Raw genomic sequence first — 13,487 nt, 5'->3', positions numbered from 1 at the left:
AGTGAAAAAATTAGTCTAATGTTATCACAGAATTTTCTTGTTTATGCTATATTTCATTATAAAATAAGGCCACTTACATAGGAACCACAATGTCTTTTTCTTCATATAAATGAATTAAAATTGTGCTAAGAAAGCATCAGCTATTCGCATTACCAGCTTATAGGTCTCTGAAGAGAATTTTGTTTCTTTAAGGCATGTGTTTCAAGATAATTCAAGGGGTAGGTGTACTAGTATACAGTCATGAAAGGAAAAATAAAAGCTTCTGTATATGTAGCATTTAAACCAACAGACCGCTATGAAGTTTATTGAATGAATCAAACAGTACTAAATATGACCCACAGTGCAAAACATCAGAAACATTAGCAGCAATTCTATTGCACTCATCCATAGAGACATTCTGATGACACAAATATCTTCTCTTATGAACACATTTAGAATGCATATGATCATATATTTTATCTATCTGGTAATTTTGCCACTGATTTCAAAAGAGAATTTGTGAAATCCTGACTGCTTTGTTATAAATTTCATTAATGGTGCAAAATTAAGACCATGACCATAATAAAAAGTGTTTAGGCTGAAATTAGACCAATATGTGATAGAAATCAACAATCCATTCCCCTCCTTTTAGTAGTAGTGATATGATTTTATTAGCAGGAAATAAAACAAAGCTCTATTAAATATTGGTACTTCAAAAGCATTTCCAGTGCATTTGATTGTATAATTTCGCAGAGGAATAGAGAGCCAAAGCCTGCTCCTATATCTATTCTGATCAACAAAACATTAATTTCTGTCACCTGTGGGAACAGAATTAGTTGCATTTCCAAGAAGTAAGATGTCCAGAAATCTTCCCTATAGTTATCATGATTTTCTAATCAAAATTTTCCACGAAAGATTCCTGAATTAAGCTGATGTCCTATCAAAATGCAACTTAGCTAAAAGGATCCAATGTACCCCGGAGGGGGCTACACACACAACAAGGAGCCTACAGAAAAAAATTGCAAATGGTTTGAGAGACTTTTATGAAGTCTGGCAGCAGAAATCACAGCTCACAAAATGATGAGCACCTGGATACAGTACTAGTTAAGCGCTTTTTTTGTGAAATAACTACTAGAAAAAAGTATGGCTAGCTGACATTCATTATGGAAGCAAGGATCAAAAACAAAAACCATTTTCCAACTGAGTGCCCGATCATTAGATCACTGATTTTTTGGGCTAATTCCTTCCCTTTCTAGTACCTTGCACTCTCGACTACACAGTGGCGCTGCTCCAGAGCCGAAGGTATCACAGCCAGGCCAGTGATGGTCTGAAAACCCTCCTCAGGAAGGGGAAATAAGCAATCAGAGCTCGAGTATCTCACTTCCACCGAAAGGTCTAACTACGCCATTACACAAAAGGTCAGTGGCATAATGAAATTTCATAGCATCCTTCCAAAGACAAGAATAATTTACATCCCAAAATGTACGTGAAAGCAGCTGCAGGCATCTAAGAGCAAGCAGTGGTTCTGGGTTTGAACTCCAGTTTTATAGAGGTGTTCATCTAGCAGTATGGATTACATATATAGATTTAAAATAATTTCAGAGACGAACCTCTCCACGGCTTTTATCTGCTCAGCATAATGGATATTGTAAAACCTACTAGAGGTTGTAAACAAACTCTGGTACCTATATCAGCATTGTTTAGTTCCACAGCTGGTCCCTAATGTTACCACTAGCTCAATCATAACTGTAAATTACTCCAAAGTAATTACTCTGCCCATCCCTTTCCTGGGTACTATAACATTGAAGTGATTTACACCTGTCACGGTTTGAAGTTCTAAAGAGCTCAAAGAACTGTCAAAAAACACTACCCAGGTTTTAGAGGTAAAAGATTGGTACTGAAAATGAGATCATATATATGCAAAAGTTTGGTCATGAATCGAGTCGAGCCTCAATTCCCAGACTTTAAAAGTAAAAATCTTCTGTGTAACAACACGTAGTAAATACAGAAGCAAGAGACAACTCATACACGCTCTACATCATCAGCCCCCAGGGAATACACCCCAAATTCAGTGCAAGACTTGGATGGTGCATTAAGACAGGTGGCTATTCACTGACTGACAAGAGGCTGCTTTTTAATAACCATCATTTATCCTGTTTACCAGATAACACAGAGATCCAGTTGAAAAGTAGCCAGCAACAAGATAACCAAAGACAGACGTTCATACAAGGAACTGAACTGAGATTTTGATATATGCTATCTCCAGGGAAGCTTTAATTTTAATATTTATTAAGAATTTATTTTACAAACTAAACTGAACATTAAAGTAGGTTTCCACACTCAACTGTGCAGTTTGTTTATGTACAATATTTTAGAATGAGCGAGTTTTGCATTAAGTAAATATTCCAAGCAGTGGCCACAAAGGTCAATATGAGAACTGCCACGTTTAGTTACTAAGTAAATTCTAATACACAAATTTTTAAATCCATTTAAACACTCAAATATATTTGAGAGTAAGTAGCAGTAAGCGTACTTCTGGAAGATCTCACTGTCACACTGGTTTTAATTATGAAATGTATTTTCTCGGTTCTATTTATTAGCGTGAAAATGATCCTCCTGGTGGGAGCTGTCGAACATTCATCACACTTGAAAAATAGGTATTTATGCAAGGATCTATGATATCTAATTTGAGGCTCTTTTCTTAAGTTGTCTCAGACATCATTTACACAGATTTTTGCCATCAGACGGACATCATAAACACAATAACTCAAAAAGAGATTGAAAGAATGTCTATTATATGAGCTTTCTGCACATTTCATAACAAATTCAGATTTGACTAGAGAATTGGGGGGACAAAATGAGGGAAAAATGTTCCCTTTTGTGTCACCTGTTTTGTTTTGGTCTTTAAAGCTGTCCTGCAGTTTTAAGTACTAAAAGATTAGTACTTAACAAAAGTAGGAGGTGAAGTGCTCTGTTCTGTTAAAAACACCTTTAAAGTGACTTCAGCTGTCGGAAATATTGGCCAAGAGACAACATGCTGACTGCAGAAGACAACCTGGAACCAGCAGGCACTGTAGCTTAAAAGCTTTTTTAAGTAGCTACATAGAAATTGTCCACATTTGGGGAAAAATTAACATGAATCCTTAACTTAAGCACCACATTTCGCTAGTAAGAGCAAGTAACTCCAATATTTATCACAGTATTTTGAGTTGTGATGTTGCTTTCTCATGTGATTAGGATGAATCTCTGATATGTGTTGCTTTCTGTCTAGGGTGAGTAAGATTATTTATAGGACAATGCCAGTAAAAATCATAATGTTATATGAAGAACTGCCTATCTATGTGAATATTTCAGTGTTCTTAAAGAACAGAAGAACGAATATAGCTATTAAAGAACTGGTATTTTCGTCTCTGCTGGAATAAGAATAAAATTCAATTCAGAAGAATGGTAAATAGCCTTTTGGAAATATTTTACTGCATAAACTGTTAAAAACCCAAATTGCAAAGATGTAGTTCATGCCAATTTTCCAGCATTATCAGTCCAGAAAATTTAATTACAAATAGCATGCTTTTCAAAATGAAATCCTAAGCTGTACTTTATTCAATACCAATATCTTAGTATAAAATCATATGAGATAATTATGTTCCACCTAAGCACTCCAGATGGCATTCAAGAAAGACTCCAGTCAAAAGTGGACTAAATTCAGTATGCTGTAAGAGCAGGCACTTGCCAAACAGCCTTTTCTAGAGGTCAATTTGGAACAGGAAGGAACTTACCTGTGTATATACACTGTGTGAGTACATGCACATTATAGTCTCTCTGGGTACACACAAGTCTAGAATGTCCCAGATCGAGGAAAGGATCCTGACACATGGTGGGAAAAGAAGTCCACGGTACACGGACCTTTTCTGACAATAACTTAACCTATTTGGGCCACTCATGCGAAGCAATAAAACAACAACAAGGAAAAGCTAGGCAACACTGATGTAAAGAAAAGAATTGTTTCTTCTTAATCTTCCAATACCATAATGTAAGTAATATCACTTCAAAAAAAGCACCTTAATCAACAACAAAGAAGGAATTTTGGTCCATTGAAATGAAGTTAAGTAACAATAATACCAGATGTCATTTTACTCTCTCAAAACCCAAAGAATCTGACAATACTGGGAAAACCAAAGGGAGAAAATGAATACAGACATAGAATCATAGAATCGTTTCAGACGGAAGAGACCCTCCGGATCATCAAGTCCAATCATAACCTAACTCTGGCACTAGCCCATGTCCCTAAGAACCTCATCTAAACGCCTTTTAAGCACATTCAGGGATGATGACTCCAACCACTTCCCTGGGCAGCCTGTTCCAATGCCTGACAACCCTTTACGTGAAGAATTTTTTCCTAATATTCAATTTAAAACTTCCCTGGCACAACTTCCCTCTTTCCCTGGCCATTTCCTCTTGTCCTGTCACTTGTTACTTGAGAGAAGAGACCAACTCCCTCCACACTACAACCTCCTTTCAGGTAGTTGCAGACAGCAATAAGGTCTCCCCTTAGCCTTCTTTTCTCCAGGCTGAACAGCCCCAGCTCCCTCAGTCACTCCTCCTCACACTTGTGCTCCAGGCCCCTCACCAGCTTCGTCTCCTCCTCTGCACTTTCTCTAGTACTTCAATGTCCTTCTTATGATGAGGGTCCCTAAACTGAACACAGGATTCAAGGTGTGGCCTCAACAGCACTGAGTACAGTGAAATAATCACTTCTCTAGTCCCGCTGGCCACACTATTCTGATACAAGCCAGGATGCTGTTGGCCTTTTTGGCCATCTGGGCACCCTGCTGGCTCATGTTCAGCTGCTGTCAATCAACACCCCAGATCCTTTTCCCCCAGGCACTTTCCAGCCACTCTTCCCCAAACCTGTAGCGCTGCCTGGGGTTGTTGTGACTCAAGTGCAGGACCCAGCACTTGGCCTTGTTGAACCTCATACAACTGGCCTCAGACCAACAATCCAGTCCGTCCAGATCCCTCTGTATGGCCTTCCTGCCCTCCAGATCGACACTCCCACACAGCCTGGTGTCATCTGCAAACTTACTCTACTGGAAACTAGTATGAGAGGGACCAAATATCTAGTTGCTGTAACTCATGTATTCCCCCACCTCATGTATGTAGAGAGCGTTCAGGTAAGAACTCTTACCTATGTCTTCAAATATTGACACACCATTTCAAACACGATGATGATGATCACAGTAGATTTAGACAAACAAAGCATTTTATTTGTGACTTACCAGTTCAGTGTGAACTTTAAGATGTGCCTGGAGCTTGTATTTATCTGGAGTAGAGTAGTCGCAATGTTCTGTGGGACACTTCAGCAAAATATTACTGTGTTTCTGAATGACGTGACGCTTAAGGCAATTTTTGGTGATGGAGGAATAGTTGCACTGGGAGCAGTAATATAGATGTTCTCGAGTATGCGTACGAACGTGCATGTCGTAATGCACTTGGTACCAAAACAACTTGCCTGAAAATAAAATTAGACATGAAGAAAGCAATTTCTAAATTAGTGAAAATTCCAATACATCCCCAATTTTCTTTCAGGGCAAAACACGGTTTGAACCCTTTGCCTTTCATCTTTAATGAAAACTTTTCCTGATGTCCATTCACTACTGGAAATATGTTGACAAAAACACTTTTGCCCCCCCAAAATTTTGTCATATGTCCTGAATTGTTTCCTCTTCAGTTATGTGAACACAAACATTTTCAGCTAGAATAAATGGGAATGGTGTATTATTCCCACTTTCATAAATTCAAAAAAACAATCACAATCAGAACAGTCTTGATCTGATACTATGTAATGAACATTTTCATCTCAAAAAGCTGGTTCAAAACAAGACACAAAAATATGCCAGTACATTCCTATTATTATCCAGAATGTATATCATACATCCTTCTATACTATATGAAAAAGACTCAGAATTTTGTACTAAGCTCATCACAAAGCTTAAGCATTAAAGCGTGGACTGACCAAATCTGATCACCTGCCTAAATCTACCGTGCTTGGCCCCAGTGAAAGTTCTGGGCGGGGGAGAGGCACATAGACAGAAATCATCTAATTCTAGCAATTTTCACATCAACAGAAAAATTGAGCCTAGCAAAGCATTGCTTTGCTACATTCCACTAGCTTTTGGGATTTTTTTAGAATATTTGAGTCATTTCAAACTATTTATACAGCAAAAAGTAAATCTCACTGGACCCCAGAATCCATACTGAACTAGAAAATTAATACTGCTACAAAGATACACAAACATAACTAATACTATAAACCAGAGGAGCAGGAAAAAGATGCTCTGCTACAGAACATTTAAAAAACCCAAACAAACATAATTCTACTGCTCCTTACCACAGTATTCACATTCTAAGTCTCCATAAACCTTCCTTATCCTCTCACACAGCTCTGTGTTCATTTGTCTCTTCTGCAAGCTATCCAAGATTTGCATAAAGGCAACAGCTCCGTTCCCAGTGTCTGGTGTAACTGCGTTGGAAGCGGCTGCCTGTGGAGCAACGGCTGCATCAGCTTCTGGTGCTGGCAAAGGGTTTGTGTTTTCTGTAGAATTTTGAATTGGCAAATTGCTTGTTTCTGGTTCACTAGAAGGAACAGATTGATTTCTCTCTTCAGAGACCGAAAGGTTCTCAGTCATTCCGTTGTTCTGACTTGGATTTAAACTTTTGTCTTCAGACAGCAGAAGCTGAATTTCTTCACCCTGCTCATCTACAGATCCGCAGTGATTAACCTCCTCTTCATTTGCAGGAGGAACTTTTAACACATCAGGACCAGAAGTACCGTTTTTCAGCAGAAAGCAATCTGACGCTACACAGGATTGAACGTTTGGGACCGCTACGTCTGTTGTCTGACACAGCGTCTCCGTTACGTTCTCCACCAGAGGACATTCAAATTCTAACAAAGGGACAGTATCAATTTTTAAGTGACCATTATGTTGACCATTGTGGTTTACATCTGCAGCTGTTGATTCACCTTCACAAGCAGACGGTTGTGGTACATTAATAGTATCGGTACTCGTGACATTCGTTCCATCTGCACTTGGTGGTGGCTGTTCCCCAAGGGCTTCTGGCTGGATATCACCTCCTGGCTCCAGCAGGCAGAAACTTTGATTGATAGAACTGTCAAAAACAGAAGCCTCCTGCAAATCCGCGTGCACATCTTTGATGTGAGCACGGAGTCTTACAGAACTGACAAATTTCTTCAGGCACACAGAACACACATATACAAACGGGTGCTTCCGAACGTGAAGCTCAAGGGCTTGGTATTTAGTGGCTCCATGACCACAGAGCTCACAAGCAAACGGCCTCTCATCGCCATGAACAAGCATGTGACGGTCTCGATCGAGTTCATTTTTGAATTTTCGTTCACAAATATGGCAGTCATAAAGAAGTTGCCTTTTGCCCTCCCGTGTCATCAAGCGAAGTTCATCAAAAACATCTTTCACCTTTTTATCTTGAAGGTCATGTGTTTCCTTGATGTGCTTGATCAAATTTTTAACATCGGAGTATTTCTTTTTGCAGAAGCGACAATGCTGCTTAATTTTCTTATGAACTCTTTCAATATGGACTTTGAGATGGCCTTTGCTGAGACAGGTGAATGTACAGTAATCGCAGCTGAACTTCTCCCCTGTATGTTTCCGCATGTGAACGTTAAGGTTGGCTTTGATTGCACTGGCGTAACTGCAGTATGAACACTTGTAAGGTTTTTCATTTGTATGAATCCTCAAATGTGCTTGGAGGGAGTGTTTGAATTTGAACACCTTGTTACAGTATTCACATGTAAAAATCTTCAGCTGAGTTGGACCCAACCTAAAAAACAAGCAAATCAGTTATATTTACAATACTGAAACCTGGTGGCATAATATGTCAAAATTTCCCTAGCTGTTCATAATGGACAGAAATGTTTGATTTATTTTAAAAAGGTATTCTCCACAGGACGTTTAAATTCTACAACTTATGCATAGAACATTTTCAGCTGTTCTTTTTTTTAAAAGGCTTAGAAAATATTTTAACTTCATGAAATGGATAGGGAAGCATTTTATTCATATTTTGCACAAAGAAAAATGTAAGTACTTCAAAATTACCTGCTTGATTTCATTGCCTGTTCATATGGGGTTTGCTGAATGGCATATTCTTGATATCCTCTTCGTTGTGATGGGTCTTGAACTGTTGACTCTGGAGTTGTGGGTTCACTTTCCTGGGGAGCAGCCTCAACAGGAACTATTTTCGTGGCTCCTAAAAGTAAGAACAAAAAATACTCATTAAAAACAACATATTAAAATGTGCATTGTCTATAATATACAAGCGTAAACAAAACATCAAACTCTGTAATCATTAGTTCAACTATTTTAGTTTCTGTTGCTAAATTCATGTGCATAAAATGCACTTCCAGAAGACATCAGTACTTACACCACAGATCTGCTTAAAAAACATGCCAGGACTCCTGGTTCTGAGGGTTATTCATGGCGCTTGATACCTACTATTATGAGATCCTATATCCAAATACTTCCTCCTTTAGAAAACTTTAACTTGTCAAAAAGAAATGCTATTTTTTTTGTTTCTGCCTCATACTACACCCTTGGAAAACTTCAGCCAAGCTGTTTAATCAGTTCCACAACTAAGGCTGGGGTAAAGACATTGTTCAGTCTGTATTTAAAACTCTGCACATCTCTTCCTTAAACAGATCTTCCAGTGTTTTTATTTTGGGGCATACTGCCATCCCCTCAGAACAAAATACATTCCATGTGCACTTCTCAGTCTCCATTAGGAGGAGTAAAAGGGCTCTACAAACACAATAATATCAGATTCTATCCGTCAGAGCTTTACAGTTAGTTGAGGCAAAAATAACAATATTTATCTAGCTGACTGTTCTTTATTTTCTGAACAGCGGTAGGAAAAACTTAGTGCTGGGCACCCATATTTAGCATTGATGGTAATGAAAATCCATGTAAGTATTAATTTACATTAGGCTGAGGAAAGCAGTGCTGTAGACAAGACAAGAGAAAGATGGAGGTCCTGCAGATCCTTCAGAGTGATTTATACTGGGCAATGGAGATAATTAGAAAAGAGGCCACTTGGGAGTATGTAAGGCTATTGAAGCTTTTGGTATCAGATGGGACATCTGCCAACTCTGTAAACAAACAGACTGTAACAGCTCTGTTGCTCACTGAACTGGCTGGATATAAAAACGTCTTTTCTTGACTACTGTTTTTAAATAATGCATTCAGTTCTGTACTAAAGATACTGCCAGTTGATCAGAATGATCTTCCAAGTTTTCAACCTAAATGTTAACGGAAAAGTGTAACTTATAGGCTGAGAGAGCTGGGGTTGTTCAGCCTGGAGACAAGAAGGCTCCCAGGAGACCTTACTGTGGCCTTTCAGTACTTAAAAGGGGCCTATAAAAAAGGTGGGGACAGACTTTCTAGGAGGGCATGTTATGACAGGACAAGGGGTAATGGTTTTAAACTAGAAGAGAGGAGATTCAGGCTGGACATGAGGAAGAAATATTTTACAAGGAGGGTGATGAAACACTGTCCCAGGTTGCCCAGAGAGGTGGTGGATGCCCCATCCCTGGAGACATCCCAGGCCAGGCTGGACAGGGCTCTGAGCAACCTGATCTGGGTGAACATGTCCCTGCTCATGGCAGGTGTTGGACTGAATGACATTTGAAGGTCCCTTCCACCCAAACTATTCTATGAACTTCTATTTGTCATGTCACTCCCTCTCCCACAAATGCTGGGTTGATAAAACAGACATCAGACACCAGACCACTGTTCCCATACCCCAATATTCTTAAAATAGAAGCAAATTCTTCTATATTTAGAATGATCCAGTTAAAAGAAAATAGATGTTGAACTGTACTATATGCATGGCTGCCTCTTTCAGTCCTCCCAGTTCCTGCACATGAGACAAAAATCCTCCTTAAATGCTCTGCACTAAACCTCCTCCATGCCCTTCTGCCCTTCAGGATGTTTCAGCATTTACTGAAAAGACTGTTGAACTGTTTAATAGACTTCTGTGTTATCAGTATAAAATTTTAATCACCCAAATTAGGTGGACTAGGTAAGTACCAACTCACCAGTATTTTGCATACCTGAAGTCGACAGAATGTTCCAGGTCATCCTAGCACTAGCACGTACATTCCCCAGGCAGCTGAGAAAGAGGGAAATGCCTCTAAAAACCTAAAGAGGGAGATCCAATTCTTTCAATATACTGATAAAAAGTACTTGCTTACAGGAGGCAATCACATCTCCTCATGAAAGTAGTTACTTCCTACCCTTAGAAGGTAGGGAAGCATTAAGAAACATTAGATGCCTCCATCCACTTGGGATGCTGCCTAAATACGGGCTACTAAGGGACCAGTAGCCACAGCAATCACTGCTGAAACATCAACTAATGACTAAAGCATACACTCAGAAAGAGAGAAACTTGATTTCTAGACTCTACCCAACCTACCAGGGTGGTGAACCCATGTGTCCCACGTCCCTAGAGACTGACCTCAATACTTGTGTCTCTAAAAGCAGTAACAAGCTAGGGAAAAAGTGTAAGAACAAGGCAAAGAGATACTATATCTGGTTTTCCATTTAAAATATCATACACAATAAGGAAGATAAAAGTTTTCCTAATTGTTTCCCTGGAAACCATATGAAGAAGTCAGACTATACAAACAGCAGGATGAAAAAGAGGTTAACTGTACTGATCTGGTTGGAGGCCTGTAGTTAGTTGGGTTCCCCAGGGGTCGGTGTTAGGTCCAGTGCAGCTCAACCTGTCCATTAACGACCTGAATGAAGGGACAGTGTGTACCACAGCAAGTTTGCTGACAGCACCAAACTGGGAGGGAGGGTTGACACAGCAGAAGGCTGTGCTGCCATTCAGCGAGACCTGGAGAGCCTGGACAACTGGGCAGAGAAGAACCTGATGAAGTTCAACAAGGGCAAGTGTAGGGTCCTGCACCTGTGGAGGAATAACCCCAGCCACCAGCACAGAGTAGGAGTTCACCTGCTGGAAAGCAGCACTGTGGGGAGAGACCTGGTCAACAACGGGATGATCATGAATCAGCAACGTTCCCTTGTGGCTAAGAAGGCCATCGGTATCTTGGGGTGCATTAGGAAGAGCGTGACCAGCAGGTCAAGGGAGGCTGTTCCTCCCCCTCTACTCTGCCCTGGTGAGGCTGCATCTGGAGTCCTGTGTCCAGTTCTGGGCTCCTCAGTTTAAGAAAGACAAGGAACTACTAGAGGGAGTCCAGTGGAGGGGCACAAAGATGATGGGGGGTCTGGAGCATCTTTCTAATGAGGACATACTGAGAGAGCTGGATCTGTTCAGTCTGGAGAAAAAAAGGCTGAGAGGGGATCTTACATATGTTTATAAATATCTCAAGGATGGGTGTCAAGAGAATGGACCAGATTCCTTTCAGCAGTGCCCAATGATAGGAAGGGGTCAATGGGCACAGACTGAAGCACAGAAGGTTCCATCTGAACATGAGGAGAAACTTCTTTCCTTTGAGGTGCCAGAGCCCTGGAACAGGCTGCCCAGAGAGGTTGTGGAGTATCCTTCTCTGGAGACATTCAAACCCACCTGGACACATTCCTGTGTGATCTGCTCTAGTCAACCTGCTTTAGCAGGTGGGTTGGACTGGATGATCTCCAGAGGTCCCTTCCAACCCCAACCATTCTGTGATTCTGTGATATCAGAACGACTTCTAAAATTACTGTGAAAAAAGTGTGAATAATCGTTCTCTATCTCATAAATCATGAACAAAGAGCAGTTTGAAGAAATAAGCAGTCAGCAGGCTCAAAACAAAAGAATGTGCACTTTCACCCTGTGTGTAATTAAATTATGGAACAATCACTGCATGATGTTACAGAGACTGAAGATACAAATATATTCAAGAAGGGATTTAGACAAATTAATAGTTGTGTATCAAGTATGATGAACCAGATGTAACCACCAGCTCAATGGCTGTCAGAATCTGGGAGGCTTTACATAGTAAGTTTCTTATTTCCTTTCTATGGAGATGCTGAAAGCTGCCTTTACAGACAACTGATTTGACTAGATGAACTTTTGAAAAAAAAGCACTATAGCTTAAGTCCAAAAAAACCCTTCATAATGTAGGTACCATCGTCTGCACAGGTAAAGTAACTTGCTAAGGATATGAAGTGAATATGTGTTTCTTACAATCTCTTTTTGAAGGAATGTGTTTTTTTCAGTTTCTTCAATATGCTATGGAATGTGCTCCAAATGCATGAGCCCCCTGGTAAGATAATTCTTAAAGTCAAACGAATAGAAACTAACCCTACTCATAATGCACGCAAACCTGCTCCTCACCCCAAAATAAAGCTTTAAAAAAAGGAAAAAAAAGAACAACTTTTTAATAGTTTTATAGGTTAGACCACCATGAGGAAAAACATATTTTAACTCAGACAAAGAAATATAAATAAAGACAGGTGCATGGTAGGATGAAGATTACTATCCCTTTCAACAAAGCTGGATATCAGGTTGACTGAGCTAGATCATAGAATCAAAGAATGTCCTGAGTTGGAAGGACTGATCCCAAAAGGATCATCGAGTCCAACTCCTGTCCCTGCATATGACAACCCCACAGTTCACACCATGTGTATGAGGACGTTGTCCAGTCTCTTCTTGAACACTGTCAGGCTTGGGGCTGTGACACCTCCCTGGGGAGCCTGTTCCAGTGCTGTTCTGGATCAGTCTGTAACCCCATGAGAACACAGATACCTGCTGACATTCGGAGAGGAAATCTCTAATTTTCCTAACTTGCTTAATTCCGTATTTGTGTTAAATCAACACAGGGTTAGCTTCTTACGTCTAGCCCTCAACTCAACTACATGTTTGTGATGCCTTAAAAGTGCCAGCAGAGAAGTTTATGAAGATGAAGAGGATGAGAGGGTATATCTGATTAAAATCTACACCAAGTATCTTCTTATGAAAATATATAATTAATATTCTAGCATGTTTTACTACACAACTGCATGAACATGTGCAATGTTCTGAAGGACAGGAATTTGTGGCAGGGGGTTGAGGATGGGTGGATGGACAACACAGCACTGCCCCTGGGACAGCAGTCTATACATACTGGGCTAAATGACTTCAGTCACTCAATACTTCAAAAAGGGGTAGTCTCAATTCTTCTCATTTCCCCTAAAAGACTCATTTTGACACCACCTTCCAACATTCCAAACTGGTGCAGCCTCAATGTGAGACAGTTTAGTAAGCAACACTGGTCAAAAATAACTTCTCTGACAGAGAAAATGAGTGTGTGCATGTGCACACATATGTGTATTTATTTTGTCACTTTTTGGAATGAGTTTACTGCAGGCTGACACAATCGCTAGTGCTGATACAAGGCAAGGAAGTGAATTTGGAAATAAGAGACACACAGAAAGTTCCCTTGTCAACAGGCTGATATTAAATCCATTTAGATATGTCATAAACCCACAACT

General features: G+C 39.9%; 1 protein-coding gene across 2 annotated transcripts in view; it reads right to left on the bottom strand.

Annotated features, from left to right (window-relative positions):
* Positions 1-13,487, bottom strand: part of ZFAT (zinc finger and AT-hook domain containing) — a 91,427-nt gene that overhangs the window by 46,845 nt on the left and 31,095 nt on the right. For both annotated transcript variants that reach the window (XM_082045824.1, XM_082045825.1), the window contains 3 exons: positions 8,112-8,262; positions 6,368-7,836; positions 5,256-5,488 (listed from right to left, as the gene is read on the bottom strand). In XM_082045824.1, the coding sequence (XP_081901950.1) occupies positions 5,256-5,488; positions 6,368-7,836; positions 8,112-8,262 (1,853 nt within the window). The remainder of the gene's footprint in view (positions 1-5,255; positions 5,489-6,367; positions 7,837-8,111; positions 8,263-13,487) is intronic.

The sequence above is a fragment of the Streptopelia decaocto genome (assembly GCF_964273445.1).
Source record: "Streptopelia decaocto genome assembly, chromosome: 2".
Lineage (NCBI taxonomy): Eukaryota > Metazoa > Chordata > Aves > Columbiformes > Columbidae > Streptopelia > Streptopelia decaocto.
Note: the sequence above shows the minus strand (reverse complement) of the source record. Positions and strands in the feature narration are given on the sequence as shown.